This window comes from Eublepharis macularius, chromosome 6, assembly GCF_028583425.1.
Source record: "Eublepharis macularius isolate TG4126 chromosome 6, MPM_Emac_v1.0, whole genome shotgun sequence".
In the NCBI taxonomy this organism is placed as follows: Eukaryota; Metazoa; Chordata; class Lepidosauria; order Squamata; family Eublepharidae; genus Eublepharis; species Eublepharis macularius.
In genome coordinates, this window is record NC_072795.1 from 4,255,238 (window position 1) to 4,274,825 (window position 19,588).

Below are 19,588 nucleotides of genomic sequence, written 5' to 3' on the forward strand. Positions count from 1 at the left end.
GCTACGCATCTCTTTGTCGTTTTGACCACAGTAGACTAGCACAGCCGTTCCTGTGGAATTCCTCCTAAATGGCTATCCATCTTGGATTTTAATTGATGTTAGAACAGGCTCAGGTTCGGTGAATAACTTTTTGTTTTTCTGCTGTGGTCTTTTTAGACATGGAGCCATAGAACAGCACAGAATCCAGATAAAATTGCAAAACTGCCCCTACCCAAGTAAATCACATGGATCCAGTCTTGGCATCCTCCCCTACGGGGGGGGGGGGGGCGGGGAGACGGGGGACATCCCATTACATTAGAGAACATTTGGCAGCTTTTTCTGTTGCTCCAGAAATAAGGACTTTTGTATCTATTCACTCGTTGAGCAGAGTCTTAACGAGTTTGTACTTTAGCTTAATGCCATGTTGATTGAGCCATTTTCTATTGGCATTTTCTCAGAGCAGGAGGAAAGAAACACAGGTTTTGGTCAACATGGGGGGCCACTATCTATGAATTAATGCAATCTCTCCCCCTCTCTCTCTCCCTCTCTCCCCCCTCTCTCCCTCTCCCTCCCTCCCCCTCTCTCCCCCTCTCTCCCCCTCCATCTCCCTCTCTCCCCCCTCCCTCCCTCCCTCTCTCTCCCCCTCTCTCTCCCTCTCTCCCCCTCCCTCTCTCCCTCTCTCTCCCTCTCTCCCCCTCCCTCTCTCCCTCTCTCTCTCTCCCCCTCTCCCCCCTCTCTCCCCCCTCTCTCTCCCTCTCTCTCTCCCCCTCCCTCTCTCCCTCTCTCCCCCCTCCCTCTCTCCCCCCTCTCTCCCCCTCTCTCCCCCTCCCTCTCTCCCCCTCCCTCTCCCCTCTCCCTCTCCCCCTCTGCAGTGAGGCAGAGATGATGTCCTCTGTCAAGACTCCCCGAGAAGAATTCCTGGCAAGTCGGATGTTGAGTCATCCCGAGATGATGGCTTACCGGACCAGAGACATGTCGGAGAACAGCATGCCTCTTCGGAATGGGCCAATTTGTGATGGACGGGCTTTTGCCACTAGCTTATACAGCGGCCTGTCTGGGTCCCCCATCTCCTACACTGGATACAGCCCCATGCCTGTTAATGGCTTCCTTTTCTCAGATGACGAGCTAAGAGAAGCAAGGTTGCCTTTGTCAGATGTTTCAAGAGCCAACCTTTTCCCACGGGAAAGGGTCCTGCCATGCAACACCTCCCGGGCTGGCGCCCCCGAGTACACCCGAGCTGTCACTGATGTCTCTCCCAGCATGTGCCATGCCACTCTCTACTCTCCAAAAGAGGCTGCTGCTGAAGAAGTCAAGAGTGATGCACACTACATTCCCGGACTCAAACCGGCAGCCCCTCTGGCACGGAACAATCCTTACTTTGCCTGTGACAAAGTGAGCAAGGAAGAAGAGAAGTCGTCCTCAGAAGAAGAGATCAGCCAACGCTTTGAGCCAAGCAACACCCCGATGAATCGCAAGGTTCTCACCAGCCCCCAGAGCCCCCAGAAATCGGACTGCCAACCCAATTCGCCAACCGAGTCCAGCAGCAGCAAGAACGCTCGCATCGGCCAGAGCTCCGGTTCCTCCTCTGCCAAAAGTCCCTCCGACCCCAAGGCTTGCAACTGGAAGAAGTACAAGTTTATCGTGCTAAACTCGCTTAACCAGAATGCCAAGCAAGACAGCCCTGACCAGAACGAGGCGGGGACTCTTTCCCCACAATCTTACATGCCCTCCCTGACTTGCCAGCAGTCCATGGAGCCTGAGAATTTAGATGTGCAATCTCCAACCAAAATGAGCATTAATGGGGAAGAGTCAACGATTCCCCAAGCAAGCAGGTTGAACAGCATCGTTAACAGGTGAGTGAAGTGGTTAGGTTGCCGGACTTAAGACTAAGGAGACCCAAGTTCAAATCCCCACTCGGATACAAAAGGTCACCTTGGGCTGGTTGCACTCTTGGCTTAGCCTACCAAACAGGGTGGTTGTGAGGACTAAATGGAGGAAGGGAGAAAACAAGTGCACTAGTTTGTCTTGGAGAAAACGATAGGAAAAGAACCTAGGTATGTGCAATTCAGCTTCGGAATTCAGTAAAAATTACTGAATGTTACCTGATCTGGTAAAATTCGGTATTACCGAATTCAATATTATGTACCCAAAGAAGGTCTGTCAAGGTTGTGGGGGAAGGAAGAGTTGCCGTCCTGTTCCCCTCCCTTCCAATCACCTTGGACGCCACTGCCAGTGGGATGGAGCCAGAGTGGTTCTTCCTAACCTCTTCCTCTCCAGATTTACCCCCCTCAATCAATCATTCCTTACTGGCCGTAAGAAATATATCGCTCATTATCCCTCCGCTGGAAGCTTGTTTTGGGTTCTGTATTGCCAGTGTTGAACCCAGCACCGGGTTCAGTGCTCTCGAAACATCTTGCTTCTTCTTTTGCAGCCCCAATAGGAGTGCCAACTCTGGGTTGGGAAATCCCTGGAGATCTGAGGAACAAACCTGGGTTGGGGAGGGACCTCAGTGGGGTAGAATGCCAGGGAGTTCCACCCTTCAAAATAGCCATTTTCTTGAGGGGATCTCTGTAATCTGGAGATCAGTTGTAATTCTGGGAGATCTCCTGGCCCCATCTGGATGTTGACAAACCCTAAACCCCAGATCTGCCTCTAGGAGGCCTGCTTCACTGCACTCCACCCCATGGTACGCGATCTCGGCTTCAGTTTCGCTTTCTGGCTGTGCCCCAGATTGCAGCCAGGTTACTCTGCCTCCTGGATTTCAGCTGCTCCCTTGAGAAGCACCTTGGCCTCTAATGGCGCAGCCTGCCCCGTTCTCTCCATAGTTCTGTCCTTGGCTTTGTTTCTGGCTCCCCCCAAATAGCAGGAGGCTCAGCAGTCAAGGCAGACGCTGCTTCCTACATGTATAGCTATCAAGGCAATATGTCTAGATGTGGTTCTGAGTTCTAAACCCAAATTTTGGAAGGACGCTAGAGATCAAGTAGAATGGCTTGGGTCCTTTGCATGAGACGAGGCAGCTCCAACGTTCCACGGCACGACTTCTTCCTCTTGGCACCTAAATCTTGAGTTATGATGCTGTGCTCTGATTCCAAAACAAAGAGTTAATTTTTTAAGTTAAAATGGGGCTGGGGAGGAGTTGTTTGTAATCGGGCTCTTTAGAAAAAGAGAACTGCATATGGAATTTGTCATTTTTCTGTAGTACGAACCTGATTTGTAATTTTGGATTCGCGTTTGTCTTCCAGTGTTGTGGTCCAACTTGCCTTTTGTCGCTTGAATGTCAATATAGGCCCCCAATATCTTGATATGGAGTTATTCTGGGTGGTTATGCCGTTAAAAAGAACCCCAATGAATTTCAACAGCTGTGCCTCAAGAGGCAGTGCAGTTATGGGGCAGAATCCTGCAGGTGCAGCAAGAGGGGCGGGTGGGATTTCCGCTACCTCCTTTCTCCCTCCATCTCCCCCAAAGCTGCTCCTGAGTGTGGGGAGATATGCAAGAATGGTGCTGAGTGCATTTATATTGGGGGCTGAAGCCAGAGGTGGAAATCTACAAACCCCCAGCCCTGCCTCTTGTGTGGGTTGGAGGTACAGCTTGTGCAAAGAGGTGGGCAATTTACGCCAATTCCTAATATCTTTGCACCCTTCCAAGCCACCCATCCCATGGTATTCCCAAGGGTCCCTCATTCTCAGGAGCAGCTTTGAGGGGTACAGCAAGAAGGAGAAACCCACCAAAATCCCTCATGTGAACTGACTCCTCTTGTACATCCCCAAGTTCCAACATCTTATGACTTGCCCTATCCTAAAACAGCCGCTTGGATCCTTGGTTCCGGTGTGAAGCTTTCCCGTCTATTCTCCTCCATGGTAATCATTCGTCTGCACTCTCCCGGAGGAAAACCTTGGGTCAAAATAGCATCTCCACTCAACAGAATTATCCGCTATACAGCGGGCAGCATTTTCTATAGCTTTTTGAAAGCTCAAGGCAACTGCGGCCACCGACCACTCCCTCCTACATCTCTAGAGTGTATCGCAGTGTACTTCCCGAATCGAAGGTCACAATTACAGAACTGTCTATTTGTTGCACAGGTCGTTAGACGGATCCCCCCGGAGCATTGAGGGGCAGTCCCCGTTATACCTACACTCCTCCAAGTGCAGTTCTTGTGGCTCACAATCTCCCCAGCATTCAGAGATGTGCCTTCATACCCCCGGCTCAAACTTTGGAGAAGAGATGGGGGAAACGCAGTCCGAATATTCAGATTCTAGTTGCGGTGAGTCTCGCCGACCCTCTGTGTCATTCCCCTCCAATGCTCCATTGCCAAAATCTTTATTCCTCTTCCTCTCTACCCGTTCTTTCCTGCTATATAACAGATACTGACAAGCTAGTCTCTGGTTTCTGCAATGCATAATTGAGTCCATTTCATCCAAATGGATCCATTTTAAATAGATACAGTGTCAATTTCTTAGGTTTTGTTTCAGCTCTGTTTTGGATTTCTACAATCCTAATCCTATTGTATTGCTTACTGAATTTCCTGTCCTCTTGATTGAATTTACTTACACTGAGTAAATTTACTTACACTTACAATGAGATCAAGATGTAATTCATCTTGATCTCATTGACAAAGAGAGACTACAAATGACATAAATAATTGTGGTTCTTCCTCTTTGAAGATTTAAATTCCAATTTTATAGTTTCTAACCCTTTTTTCGTCGAGTTCTGATCTCTGCGCCATCCTCCCCAGACGTAAAAATCCTACATGTTTTCTTTCTTAACTTTCCTACCCTTGTTTACAGGAATTCAAAATTTGAAGTTTAGACACCCAACTTCCAGAACAGCCTAAGCAGAACACCCCCTGAAATTTTAGATTTGGACTGAAAATTTTGCATTGGGATGATGAGAATCCAAATTGTGGTTCTGTTTTTGAGCGAGACACGTCTGCTCGGTGCCTCTTTTGGCAAGGCAGAACCGCTTCTCCTCCAGGTAGATCACAGGGTGCTCTACAAACCAATCTCGCCAGGGCTTGCTAAGCGTCTATGACTAGCCACGACTGTTGTGTGGTTTGCCACGGGCCCCGGATGCCAAGTTCTTAGTTGGGTTGATTTGGGGGTTCACTGGAACCCCAGCACAGGTTCCTCCTCCCGGCCCAGAGCAGCGGCGCAGGCGACCGTTCAGTGTGTTTCTGTGCTTGCTCATCTCATGTGCCGTCCCCTCTTCCTCTCTCGGTCTCTGACAGAAAATGGAACCTTTTTCTGCAACGAGTGCCACTGCAGATTTTCGGAAGAGGCTTCTCTCAAGAGACACTCCCTCCAAATGCACAGCGACAAGCCCTACAAGTGTGACCGTTGCCAGGCCTCCTTTCGCTACAAGGGGAACCTAGCCAGCCATAAAACCGTTCACACAGGTACAGCCGCCTGGGAAATGCACTCCAAACGGCCTGTCAGGGTGGACTGGTGGACCAGGAAGCAGAGGGTGCCCAATCCCGGATCCGTTCCGCGGGCCTTTGTTTCCCCATCTGTAAACTTGGTACAACGATGGCCCCTCTTGCCTGGCTCGTAGTTGGAACAGCTAGGAGAAGAGCTCTCGGCAGATAACTTGTGCTGCCGAAATGAAAGAAGCTACTTTGCCAGTCCCGTTCTCTGCCCCCACCTGAAACTTTTACCTGTTCTCTTTGTATGGGAGGAGATTCAGAGGACCAAGAGACACACGTTCACGTGGCCACCTAGCCCTCTGCAGCTGGTTCAAGGGCTTTGGTTATTTGGATGAGAGCAGAGGTGGATAGTTCAGTCTGTCTTTGGTGGCCCTTCTGAGAGTGTTCATGAAGTGTATTGAGATGCCCTGTCCAAGGGGCTTAGATTAGCCATGCATCTGCTCATGGAGGGAAGGCGGAAGAGATCCCTGCCTTGTTAAGCGCCCCCCCCCCATTTTATTTGTAAAGCACTCTGTGATCTATGGCAACAGCAAAGCCTCACATTTCTAGTATCACTTGGTCAAATGACAAAATGTGAGGCAGGAAGTTCATATCTCTCCCTCCCCGTTCAAATACCTTCATCTCACAGTCGCTCTACATGTTACTTCTTTTACAAGTTCTCGACAGAGACAACCAGTGCTCCACGCAGACACACGTCAGCTCGGGGGAATGACTTCTATTTTAAAAAACGAGCAGGCAAAATGGGGTTGGAAAGCTGCTACTGGGGGAAGGAGAGCCCCTGCCTTTCTCCCAAGCTTTTTTCCCTGTGCAAAAACAGTGTGGGAAAGGAGAATTCCCCCCTTTTTGCTGCTGCACGTCGAGCAGCAGAAATGGGGAAATGTCTCCCCTCTGCAATGTTTTTGCATGGGGGGAAAAAGCTTGGGAGAAAGGCAGGAGCGCGCCTTCCTTTGGTGGCAGCGTTCCAAGCCCATTTTGCATGCTTGTTTTTTAAAATAGAAGTCAATCCCCCAAGCTGACGTGTGACTGCACGGAGCGCAGGTTGGCTTCGCGGAGAACTCGTAAAAGAAGTCATGTGGAGAGCGACTGTGAGATGAAGGTATTTCACCGGGGAGGGAGAAATATGGATTTCCTGCCTCATATTTTGTCATTTGACCAAGTGATAACCAGGTCTCTGGGAGATCTTTGGGTAAGCCCTTCTCTGCATTGTGGGAAACAACTCTACTGGTTTATAGTGGTTGTAACAGTTACAGAGGGAATGCATGTGAAGGCCTTTAAGCCCTGACGGGGAGCATTGTGGAAGTTCTCTGTTGTTAGATAGCAATTTAAGAAGCATGTCTACTCCGCACTGTGGCAATATTTATTTATTTATTTTGTTCGATTTATATCCCGCCCACTCTGCAAGCAGGCTCAGGGCGGGCCACAACATCATAAACTCATAAAAACCACAATTTAAAATATAATAAATAGTTAAAATCATTTAAAAAATTAAAATCTACAGATCTCATTAAAAGTGGAGTGGAAGGGAGATTTTTCACAGTCAATAGAAGGAAGATTTTTCTCAGTCATTAGCCCAGCAGACATTTTTCCAGAGGCCCAGACTATTAAGACAAGCAAAGAACTTGGGAGAAATGTCAGAACTTTTTTAAAAAAATCAATAGAATTCTTGCATTTATTGTGTGTGCATGCACAAAAATAGCTATTGTTTTTCAAGATGGGAAAGAGGCAGACTGCTGGCCTTACAGGAATAAAGGGACTGGGGAATGCATAGAAAGGTAGTAATTGATGACAAATAATCCTCCTGAGCCAACAGAAAGTCAAAAATGCTGAGTATTAGAACCAGCGTGATGATATTTTTTAAGAAAAAGATAGCTTATGAATAATCTGCAAATTCCTCCTAAAAATGTTCTGAGCTTAAATACTTACTGAGCCTCAGTTGAGTTGAAATTAGTGGTTAAGTTGTTGGGTTGCAAATCGGCACTCTGCTGGTTCGACTCCCACTCCTGCCGAGAGCTCTGCAGGTGGGCTTGGGGAAGCTACCCCAAGTGTGGCAATAATAACAACACTGACTTTGTTCACCACTCTGAGTGGGGCACTGATGTGTTTAGAAGAGCAGTATACAGGAGCAGTTATTGTTACGGAGAGCTGCTTTAGCATAGTGGTTGGGCTGTGATCAGCACTCTGCTGGTTCGACTCCCACTCCTGCCATGAGCTCTGCAGGTGGCCTTGGACAAGCCACTCCTCTCAGCCCAGCTCTCCAACTCTGTTGTGGGTATAATAATAACACTGACCGTGTTCACTGCTCTGAGTAGGGTACTACCTGTCTAGAAGGTATAAGTGCCATTATCATCATCATCATCATCATCATCATCATCATCATCATTATAAGGGCAGCAATGATAGCTTTGTAGTGATCTGTAACCAGTTGTGTTGGGGGGGGGGGGAAATCAGCTATAGTTGGGCTGCACAGAGCTTCGTAAGTGAGCTCTTCTGGAGATCTACTCCGTAGTGCCGCTGCTAATCGGGTTGTCCTTTTTTGGTCATGGCAGGGGAGAAACCCTATCGCTGCAGTATTTGTGGAGCCCAGTTCAACCGGCCAGCCAACCTGAAGACTCATACACGCATCCATTCTGGAGAGAAGCCGTACAAATGCGAGACCTGCGGTGCAAGATTCGTCCAGGTTTGTGCGCTCAGATTTTATGTGCCGGAGAGGGGGGAGGGCTCTCGGTGGATGTCCACCCTTCCAGAACCATCTATCAGGGCAGGGTGGTAGAACGGCAGGTCTGCATGTAGAAGATTCAGGTTGCAGGGACCGTCAGTTAAGAGAACCTCAAATAGCAGGACTGGGAAAGGCCTTTCTCTACTGAATCCCGTGGCCAGTTGTGGTCTCACCAGGCACACAGTGACTTCCTCCAGGTGGAAAGTTGGCCCTTGGAAGCAGAAGGAATCTGAAAGCTTCTTGAACTGTTGTGCTGTTGAAATTCTGTACTAGGAGGAGCCTACGCCTAACCCTATCTGAACAAGGCCCATTTTGTTGCTGTTAATTTGCATAATTATTTCTGACTTTGCTAATGAAATCATAGAATCATAGAGTTGGAAGGGGCCACACAGACCATCTAGTCCAACCCCCTGCCCAGTGCAGGGTCAGCCTTAAAGCATGGAGGATAAGGATCTGTGCAGGGCACTGAAAATCACTCATCACCCCCACCACACCCCAAGCCCACCCATCTGGCTTCTGAGGTTTCAGTAGGCTTTGCCCTTCCAGTTGCAGGCATTTCTCTGCAATCATAAGGGCTTAAAAATGTTTGCTACGCTTCTGTGCCAAACACTGTGTACCTCTAAAGCAGGGTTCCCCAACATGGTGCCCATGGGCACCATAGCATCCACTATTACTATTCCTGATGCTTTATAGTGGGTGTTACCAGGTGAGGCTTTTGCCCAGCAGGCCATTGGATATCTGATTCTGCCAAAAACCCACGTCAATGCATAACCACCACCACAACTGCTGCCTCTAGCTCACATGGCTTGAAAAGTGGATGAAAAGGTCCATCAGCAGTGATGCTGAAATGGAACCTCTGGCTTGGAAGGCAATATGCTAATGAATAGTGCCAGTTGATGGAGGCAGGGCCAGCAGAGGAAGAAGTCTTGTTGCCCAGCTTAGGGGTTTCCTGGAGGCATCTGTCTGGTCACTGTGGGAAATCGGGTGCAGGGCTTGGGGGTCTCAACCAGCTGGGCTCTTCTTGGGTCTTGCTGAGACAAGAGCTGCGATGGATCATGAGATTCTCAGAGCTAAACTACACAAGACGAATTACACGAGGACACTCAAGTGAAGTGAGACGCATTGTTTGCCGGGAAGCGTAGTTTGAATTTCACCTCCCTCTGCAGAGCTGGCGAAGATCGCTCCTCAGAGGGTTTGTTAATTTCCTCTTTGCCTCCTGGAAGGCTCTTATTAGCAAACTCAGGTCCACGAGTCCTAGCTGGAAAGCAATCGTGGTGGTATGAGCGCATCTTGTCTGCATTCCGAGACACTTGAATCCACGGTCAGGAAATCTATTCAGGCTGCTTCTGCCGCACGTAGATGTGTGTCCATCCTCTTACTAAGAAACAACCAGTCCCAGCTTCCTTTCGTGCAACTGTGTCTGACAGCACCATTTCTCTCCTAGGTAGCACACCTCCGTGCTCATGTTCTGATCCACACCGGGGAGAAACCCTATCCATGTGAAATCTGTGGTACACGCTTCAGGCATCTCCAGACACTCAAGAGTCACCTTCGGATCCACACCGGAGAGAAGCCGTACCATGTAAGTGAGCCTGTCCTCTTCTGCCTACCTTTTTATTTTTATTTTAATAGGCTTATAGTCCAGCTTTCTCATTGAGACTCGAGGCAGATTACATTCACAGTGTAAGTAGATGCAGTCGATAGGATGACACCTCTAATAACCCGTATACTCTGACTTTTAGAAATCCGCAACAAACATAGGATATGAGACGTGGTCCAGAATGTAGATGCAATGCAGAAAAATGGTATTACGTCATAGAATCATAGGGTTGGAAGGGATTTCTATGATTTGCTTTCTAGATCTCTAGTTGCTTGTTGCTGTCCTCTGAAGCTGGTCAGATTGCTCCCAATATTAGTACAAATCTCTTTAATAAGGCAAATTTTTGATCAACAACAACATTTGATTTAAATACCATCCTTCAGGACAGTTTAATGCCTACTTGGAGGGGTTTACAAAGTGTGTGATTAATTATGATTATCTTCATGACAATCACCCTGTGAGGTGGGTGCGGCTGAGAGAGCTCTGAGAGAGCTGTCACGGACCCAAGGTCACCTAGCTGGCTTCAAGCAGAGGAGTGGGGAATCAAACCTGGCTCTCCAGATTAGAGTCCTGCTGCTCTTAACCACTACACCAAACTGGCCCTCCACTGTGCATATTAATACTTGATCTCTCTTCCTCCCCCCTACAGTGTGAAAAGTGCAACCTGCATTTTCGTCACAAAAGTCAGCTCCGTCTCCATCTTCGTCAGAAGCATGGGGCCATCACAAACACGAAGGTGCAGTACCGAGTCTCGAGTGCAGAAGTCCCACCAGAGCTCCCGAAGGCTTGCTAAAGATGGACACGGTTTTTGGAGGGCCCAAATCAAGTATGGTCAGGATGGGGGGACGGACAGGACTCGCGTCCCAAAGGATACTTATAACACTTTAAGGAAAAAAAAAAAAACCTTTTTGTCACACAGTGGAGTGCCTCTTAGAAGCCCAGAGTGCAGACAGGTGGAAAAGAAACATTAAAAGAAACGGGTTTTGTTTTAATTATTTTGTTTCCCAGTTATGTGAATTTTAAAAACACGTCGTCTGATCTATTGTGTGCAAGTGTCGATTTTTTTTTTTTTACCCTTCACAGCCAGAAGATGAGGAATGTATATCGTTTTACGGGAACAAATTTTATTTCTTTGTATGCAATATTGTGTGTTTTAACAAACGAGAAAAGAGATTGTATATGCTATTGAAAGTGGAGAGGGCTTTAACTTTTTAACCAAAGGTGAAGGAATCTATGGCAGAGTTGTACATATATGAATAAATATATATAAATAAAATATATATAAAATATAAACCTTTAAAAAGATATATTAAATATATATATATAAATATATATATATATTAAAATGCATTAAAGTCTCAAGTTGGTCTCTGCTGGCAGGCGGCTGATCTGAGAGTCTTTATTGTGTCAAAGCACTTAAGAAGATATTTTAAAGTATTGCATCTGTATTAGTGAGAAAATATTTTGTCTAAGAGCATTGAGTGTGTATTTGTATTTTTTTGCAAGTGAAGGTTTACAATTTACAAAAAAAGTGTGTATTAAACCAACAAAGCTGCAGAAGGAATTTAAAATAATATAAAGTGTAATTTTTTTTTTTGTTCTAGTTTTCAGTCTGTATATATGTAAAATGTTTGGGGTTTTATTTTTCATTTTTTCACAGTGCCTTTCTTTTTAACGTATGGACTAAATCAGAGCCCAGTTTGAGGTACGGTCTCATCTTGTGAGCAGAGGTCATCACAAACTCTTGTTGGAGAATGTCTGTCTTGTTTTCTCTCCTTTTTTAATTTTTTTGGTCTTATTTTATACACTTGTGTTACAATCAGTCAATCTCGGGTGACAGGGTTTGGGCTGCGTCAAACTGCATTAATGCGTTCTGTAAAATATAGCTGTACAAATTCAAAAAAATAAAACAGCAACAATGAATTAGCCTGCATGTTGTGTGTTTGTTCCCCCCATGCCCTTTGGGGACTGTCTTCCTTTTGGTCCTGATCCAACGTAACTTTTTGCACAAGAGGAACAAATTGCAGACTGTATCCAGTCTAGACTAGGGGTGTACAGGGCCAGGTCACTTCGGGTTTCCCGCTTCGGATTTACCCAAAGTGGGGGGGAAATTCGGAAATACCATAATTCCGAAGTGGCAAGCCACTTCAGAATTATGGTATTTTACTCGTTTCGGTATGCTCCATAAATATTCGGAGCATACTGAAGTGACTCCCCCACCCCACCTCCACCCCACCCCCACCCCAGGGCAACCCCTCCACCCTCCACCCACTTACCTTGCGCTGGAGGGAGAGGGGGAGGGGGATCAGCTGAGCGGTGGCGACGGTGCTCGGCAGCCGCCACAGTAGTGGCGGCGGCGGCAGCATCGCTCAGTGGCAGCTGTGTCGCTTGGTAGCGGCAGCGCTCAGTGGCGGCCTGGAGCCAGCTGGTTCCTCCGCCGCCGCACCGCCTTCTGCTGCACCACCTCCTCTGCCATTCCGTGGCCTCATGGGCGGTGGGGAGAGCTGGAGCCAAGGTAAGTAGGGACGGGGTGGGGGCTGTTTTGATGGTGTTTAAAAGGCCCCACCACTGCTTGCAAGCAGCGGTGGGACCCTTTAAACTAAGCCTCGAAGCTTTCCGAGGCATTCCAAATGCTTCGGAAAGCTTTGATTCGGGATTTCTGGATTCTAGAAGATTTTGGAAGATTCTGGAAATCCCGAATCTTTACAGATCAGATCAGATATCCAAACCACACAACCCTAGTCTAGACTCGGTAACATTGGATCATCTGCACTTCTTACTGGAAAGTAGCATAAGCTTTCGAGAACCACAGCTCTCTTTCTCAGGTGCATTTGACAAAGAGAGCTGCGGTTCTCAAAGGCTTATCTTACTACATAATTGGGTAAGCATATTCAAGACAACTCACCCCCTTATCAGACAGCGCAGGTGTGTTAGTGAGCCCCTAGCGGGGATAAGAGGGGAATCACTCCAGGCTGTGCTCACTGCCTTCTGTGGCCCAATCCGCTGCCAATGGGGCAGGGGCTGCTGCCAGGTGCATGAGCCTGTCTGGTGCCCCCCCCAATGGCTGCAGCTACAGCTGCAGCCGGGCGTCCTCTCAGCGACTCCGGGCCAAGGCAGCGCAACTCTCTCTGATGCGGCTGACCGTCAGCCCGGCTGCGGCTGACCGTAACTGGAGCTCTCCTCCAGTCCCATTTGGGCACCAGAGAGGGGTCGGGGGGGTTCCTTTGCTGCCCTCTCATTCCTCCAGATACAGCCACAACTTCTCCACCCACCAAGGTTGCCAACTCTGGCATTGGAAATTCCTGGAGGTTTAGGGGTGGAGATTGGGGAGGGGAGGGACATCGACAAGGAATAACACCATACAGTGCACCATCCAAAGCGGCCATTTGCTTTGGGGAACGCAAGAAGAAACAGGAGCAACAGGGAAGGAGATCGGTTGCAATTCCAGGTCTCCAGCCACCACCTGGATTTGGCCCCCTCTCTCCCTCCCCCCGCCCCCGCTGTGCTTCCCACATCTCCAGTATGGTTACCAGCTCCAGGTTGGAAAATACCTGGAGATTTTGGAGGTGAAGCCTGGAGAGTGCAGAGTTTGGGGAGGGAAGAGACTTCAGCACAATATAGTGCCATAGAGTCCACCCTCCAAAGCAGCCCTTTTGCTCTGTGGCCAGATCAGTTGTAATTCCAGGAGATCTCCAGCCGCCACCTGGAGGCTGGCAATCCTAGCCTCAAGCCATCCAGTTCGGCCCAAATGGGGCTGAACCAGGTGCCTGGTAGGCTCAGGACCACATCAGGACACCCCCCCCCATTGGGGCACTGGGGAGGGGGCAATGCCAGGCCCAGCCACCTTGCCTCCCCTGCCCCAGATCAGGGCAGCAGAGGCGGCTATGCCTGGCCCACCTGCCCTGCCCTTTCTAGAGCCCGTTGTATTTTTTTTCCCACAACAGGCTTTGTTACTAGTGCTACAATAAATTTGGTGAATCTTAAAGGTGCTCCTGGACTCTTTACTATTTTGCGACTATAGACTAACACGGCTAACTCCCCTGGCTCTCTTACTGGAAGGCAAGCCTGCTGCACCAGTGACCAGTGGGAGTTCTCTCTGGTGCTCCGTAGCCACTCTTGCTCCACCCTCTCTTATGGCCTTGTGTTGCCATGAAATGAAAAGCAATTTGCCTCTCTCTCTACCTCCCTCAGTTGCTGCATCTCTCCCTTCTTCTTGGTTCTTAGATTCCAGAAGTGGCTGGTTGAATGGGAAGTTGGAAAAAATGCCGTATTAGGTATTCACTCCCTTCCCAGGATTTCACAGGTGCAGTTGGGGGCTCTTGGATGTCTGCAGCTTCCCTTTCGTCATAAAAAAATCGCAGCACAAGTCATCCTTCCCCTTACTCCCAGAGTTTCTTGGAGGCCAACTCTCATGGTGTTCTGCAGTGATTTGTAGGTCCAGTACTCATCCCATTCTATCTCCAGTGACCTCAGGCCAACATACATGATTCGCACAACAGCCTTACGAAGCACACTAGACGGACCGACTGCCTAGCCCAAGGTGGCCTATTGGCTGCTTGCAACCGACTCCTGCAGTGGCTTTGATGCAATGGAGCTGGGAAATTGGCCTCCTGAAAAATACGTTTGTCAGAATGCATGCTTGCAGCTGATTCTTTTGCATGCAGGTGTACCTCAACGTGATTGTCTTGAGGATTATCCTTTAGAAAAACCAGTTCTCTCACCTCTTCTGCCCCATCCTCTGCATAAATCAACATGAGTGCAGTCTTGCACTCACTTACTTGGCAGCAGGGCTCATTCCAAGGGGAACGCACAGGAACGCAGTGCCAGCAGTTCCCCAAAGAGGTCACATGTCAGGTGGCCCCGCCCACCTGACTCTCGGCCATTTTGGGCCTGTTTCGGCCTAGATTGGAGCCAAAACGGACCGGATAGGGCCTCTGACAGGTGGTGGATCACTCTCCCGCTCATCAGTGGCCTGATCCCGACCATTTGGGGCCCCTTTTCAGCCCTTTTCAGCCCTTTTTGTCATTTTAGGGCCAATTTTGGCCCTGAATGGCCGGGACTGGGTCCAAAACAGCCAGAATAGGTGATGTTAGGGGGTGTGGCATATGCAAATCAGTTATGCTAATATCACACTTCCAGTTATAGCAAGGGGCATGGCATATACTAATAGATTATGCTAATGAGCTATACTGGCTAAGTGCTGTAATAAAGAATACTACTACTACTACTAATGAGCTATGCTGAAGAGTTCCTCCAGCTCTTTTTTTATGAAATGACTAGGGGTGTGCAAGCCAAAAATTTTCGGCTATAGCCGAAAGTAGAAAGCCGAAAGACGATTCTCTATCGTTAAAGCCGAAAGCCGAAACAAGAATCTCTTTCGGCTTTCGGCTTTCGGGATTCTTTCGGCATTATTTCGGCATTCTTTCGGCTTTTTTCTATGGGAAAATGCCTCCGTCTTCCAGGACGCCTGGAGGAGGCATTTTCCCACCGAATAAGCCCAAAATTGGTGGGGACCTTCCTCTAACCCTTCTCTAACAACTACCCAAGTTTCAGACAGATTGGACTTTGGGGGGCCATGTTATGGCCCCCCAAAGCAGGTCCCCCCATCCTCCCATAAGAAAGCGAAGGAGCAGCATATTGTTAGCATGCTGCTGCTCATCTTTCTTCATTATTTCCTATGGGGAAAAAATGAAGAAGCAGGCTTCCTTTGCCAGGGGTGGCATTTTGCATGCAAAATGCCCCCTCACCCTCAGGGGCCCTTCTCCCACCCCTCCTCCCATCCCCCACCAAGGCTCAGCCTGCTCCCACTTGGGGGGGCCATTTCATGGCCTCCCCAAGTAGGTGCTCTAATCTCTACCACTGACAGCTGGGGGAGGCTTGTGTTGCCAGGGGTGGCATTTTGCATGCAAAATACCCCCCAACCCTCTGGGGCCCTTCTCCCACCCCTCCTCCCACCCCCCACCAAGGCTCAGCCTGCTCCCACTTGGGGGGGCCATTTCATGGCCTCCCCAAGTAGGTGCTCTGCTCTCATCTCTACCACTGACAGCTGGGGGAGGCTTGTGTTGCCAGGGGTGGCATTTTGCATGCAAAATGCCCCCCAGCCCACTGGGGCCCTTCTCCCACCCTTCCTCCCACCCCCCACCAAGGCTCAGACTGCTCCCACTTGGGGGGGGCATTTCATGGCCTCCCCAAGTAGGTCCTCTCAGCCGCTAAAGTCCACCCCTTACAGCCCCACACAAACCCAATTCCCCCCCAGCTGCCACACACAGACCCAAATCCCCACATTAGCCCCTCACAGACCCAAATCCACCCCCACCTGCCCCACACACATAACCCCAGGAACAGGCTGGCAAAGGCCAGCCCTCTCCCTTTGTTCCCTATGCTGGGAACTTCTAAACTCTCTTTCCCTGGGCAATTCTGCACAGCCCAGGGGTGCCACAATGGTGGGCACACTTCTGAGTGCCAGCTGGTCCCTGTGAAAGAGCACCTGAACCACAGACACCCTCCCTCAAATTCCCCCACCACCTACAGAGATGGCTGGCCAGCCAGCCCCATTGTTCCCTATGATGGGAACCAACTGCACAACAAAGAATAAAACAAGAACAACACAAAATAAAGTTTTTTAAAAATTATTTTCTCCCTTCCAGAGTACAAGTAGGCAAAGCATTATGACACATTACACCAGCAGTCCCCCACACAGAAAAATAACACAACTCACTTAACATCAGAGAATCACAAAGCACGATTCCTGTCAAAAACACTTTATTTCTTGAACAGCTTTAGGTTACACAGCGGGGGGAACACCAAAGGGCATGGCAGCACTATCTTACACAAAAATAACACAACTCACTTAACATCAGAGAATCACAAAAGCACAATTCCTGTCAAAAACACTTTATTTTTTGAACAGCTTTAGGTTACACAGCAGGGGGGGAACACCAAAGGACATGGAAGCAGTATCTTACACAAAAATAACACAACTCACTTCACATTAAAGAATCACCCCAAAAATTGCTGTCAAAAGCACTTTATTTCTGTAACTGCATTATGTTACACAGTAGGAAGGCACAACAGAGCAGGAAAGCAGTGTACTACACAAAAATAACACAACTCACTTCACATCAGAGAATCACACAAACACAATTGCTGTCAAAAACGGTGAAGTGGGTTGTATTATTTTTTGTAGTACATTGCTATCATGCCCTGTTGTGCCCTCCTACTGTGTAACCTAAAGCTGTTCAAGAAATAAAGTGTTTTTGACAGGAATTGTGCTTTGTGATTCTCTGATGTTAAGTGAGTTGTGTTATTTTTGTGTAAGATAGTGCTGCCATGCCCTTTGGTGCTCCCCCCTGCTGTGTAACCTAAAGCTGTTCAAGAAATAAAGTGTTTTTGACAGGAATCATGCTTTGTGATTCTCTGATGTTAAGTGAGTTGTGTTATTTTTCTGTGTGGGGGACTGCTGGTGTAATGTGTCATAATGCTTTGCCTACTTGTACTTTGGAAGGGAGAAAATAATTTTTTAAAAACTTTATTTTGTGTTGTTCTTGTTTTATTCTTTGTTGTGCAGTTGGTTCCCATCATAGGGAACAATGGGGCTGGCTGGCCAGCCATCTCTGTAGGTGGGGGGGGGGGAATTTGAGGGAGGGTGTCTGTGGTTCAGGTGCTCTTTCACAGGGACCAGCTGGCACTCAGAAGTGTGCCCACCATTGTGGCACCCCTGGGCTGTGCAGAATTGCCCAGGGAAAGAGAGTTTAGAAGTTCCCAGCATAGGGAACAAAGGGAGAGGGCTGGCCTTTGCCAGCCTGTTCCTGGGGTTATGGGTGTGGGGCAGGTGGGGGTGGATTTGGGTCTGTGAGGGGCTAATGTGGGGATTTGGGTCTGTGTGTGGCAGCTGGGGGGAATTGGGTTTGTGTGGGGCTGTAAGGGGTGGACTTTAGGGGCTGAGGGGACCTACTTGGGGAGGCCATGAAATGCCCCCCCAAGTGGGAGCAGTCTGAGCCTTGGTGGGGGATGGGAGGAAGGGTGGGAGAAGGGCCCCAGAGGGCTGGGGGGCATTTTGCATGCAAAATGCCACCCCTGACAAGACAAGCCTTCCCCAGCTGTCAGTGGTAGAGAAAAGAGCACCTACTTGGGGAGGCCATGAAATGGCTCCCCCAAGTGGGAGCAGGCTGAGCCTGGGTGGGGGGTGGGGGGAAGGGTGGGAGAAGGGCCCCTGAGGGCTTGGGGGCATTTTGCATGCAAAATGCCACCCCTGGCAACACTAGCCTCCCCCAGCTGTCAGTGGTAGAGATTAGAGCACCTACTTGGGGAGGCCATGAAATGGCCCCCCAAGTGGGAGCAGGCTGAGCCTTGGTGGGGGGTGGGAGGAGGGGTGGGAGAAGGGCCCCTGAGGGTAAGGGGGCATTTTGCATGCAAAATGCCACCCCTGGCAAAGGAAGCCTGCCTCTTCATTTTTTCCCCATAGGAAATAATGAAGAAAGATGAGCAGCAGCATGCTAACAATATGCTGCTCCTTCGCTTTCTTATGGGAGGATGGGGGGACCTGCTTTGGGGGGCCATAACATGGCCCCCCAAAGTCCAATCTGTCTGAAACTTGGGTGGTTGTTAGAGAAGGGTTAGAGGAAGTTCCCCACCAATTTTGGGCTTATTCGGTGGGAAAATGCCTCCCCCAGACGTCCGGGAAGACGGAGGCATTTTCCCATTGAAAAGCCGAAAGAAAGCCGAAAGAATCCCGAAACGTTTCGGCTTTTTTCTTTCGGCTACCCGAAACGTTTCGGCATTCCCCGAAACGTTTCGGCATTCCCCGAAAGAAGCCGAAACACTTTTGTTTCGGCATTCTTTCGGCATTCTGAATGCCGAAACGCACATCCCTAGAAATGACCCCTGCTTGTGGTTCGGCTCAGAGCCGAACCACACGATACGAATTACACGAGAATGACACGAAAACTTACTTACACATGTTCCAATGTTGTTTTCAACTACACGCGCTAGGACTGCAGGACCTCCATCGAACCTGTGTTCGCGGTGGCACGGGTTTTCTCCGCATACCTCCAAGATATCCCATCATGCATCTCCACTTTGCACAGATAGGAAGCGGAAGATATAGGAAATAAGGACGCTCTGCATTGCCGACTTACTGATTGTGGCCGCCTACATGTGCCATCGCAGCTACACTGGAGCAGAAAATTTTGAATGTGTACCTGGACCAGGACATGTGCTCATCAATAGAATGCTGGACACAGGCATTTGGGGTAAGACAGGACTCCTGACACTCGCTCGGTCTCGTGTAATTCGTATCGTGTGGTTTGTCTCTCACTCTTGTTGCTTCTCCCAAAAAGGCACAAATAGAGCAGGAATTCGGGCTGATCTTCTGGCCAAGGCTTTCAAGCCACAGCTTGGGCTGGATCAGAGACAACACGGTTGCTTTGCCAAGGGCTCAGCCCCTTCTTGGCCAGCAATACTGCAGGGCAAAGCTGATGGATCAACCTTAACTGGAGCAGCAAAATAGCTTAGACCAGACCAGCAAAGAAAACAGGGATATACCTGAAATGAGGGTGGTTGGAATGTATGCTGCACAATTCTAAATGATTCATACGCACTGGTGTATTTTACGTTTTTATGGTGCTTCTTACACGATGGGGAATACAAAAGGAAATCCCCAATCCCATTCTCTTTATACATATAAAAACGAACTTCTGTGTCATTAGCCAACCTTCTCATTGCACAACAAACAAAACAAACAAAAGAAGGGGAAGAGCCCTTAAACCCTGAGGTATAATAGACGGAAAATAAAATGCACACACCTGGAAACAGCAAGGCAAATCTTTGCTTGTAGATACCTTCCTAATGCTGTTCCCACAATAATAACATCATA

General features: G+C 48.8%; 1 protein-coding gene across 2 annotated transcripts in view; it reads left to right on the plus strand.

Moving 5' to 3' along the window:
• BCL6 (BCL6 transcription repressor) overlaps positions 1-10,761 on the plus strand; it is a 35,746-nt gene extending 24,985 nt beyond the window's left edge. Inside the window, exons 5-10 of one of the 2 annotated variants that reach the window (XM_054983645.1) lie at positions 852-1,832; positions 4,059-4,240; positions 5,204-5,371; positions 7,945-8,075; positions 9,559-9,696; positions 10,364-10,761. In XM_054983645.1, the coding sequence (XP_054839620.1) occupies positions 852-1,832; positions 4,059-4,240; positions 5,204-5,371; positions 7,945-8,075; positions 9,559-9,696; positions 10,364-10,507 (1,744 nt within the window). In that variant the 3' untranslated portion in view covers positions 10,508-10,761. The remainder of the gene's footprint in view (positions 1-851; positions 1,833-4,058; positions 4,241-5,203; positions 5,372-7,944; positions 8,076-9,558; positions 9,697-10,363) is intronic. The other variant, XM_054983646.1, reaches the window with a different exon arrangement.
• The last annotated feature ends 8,827 nt before the right edge of the window (positions 10,762-19,588 follow it).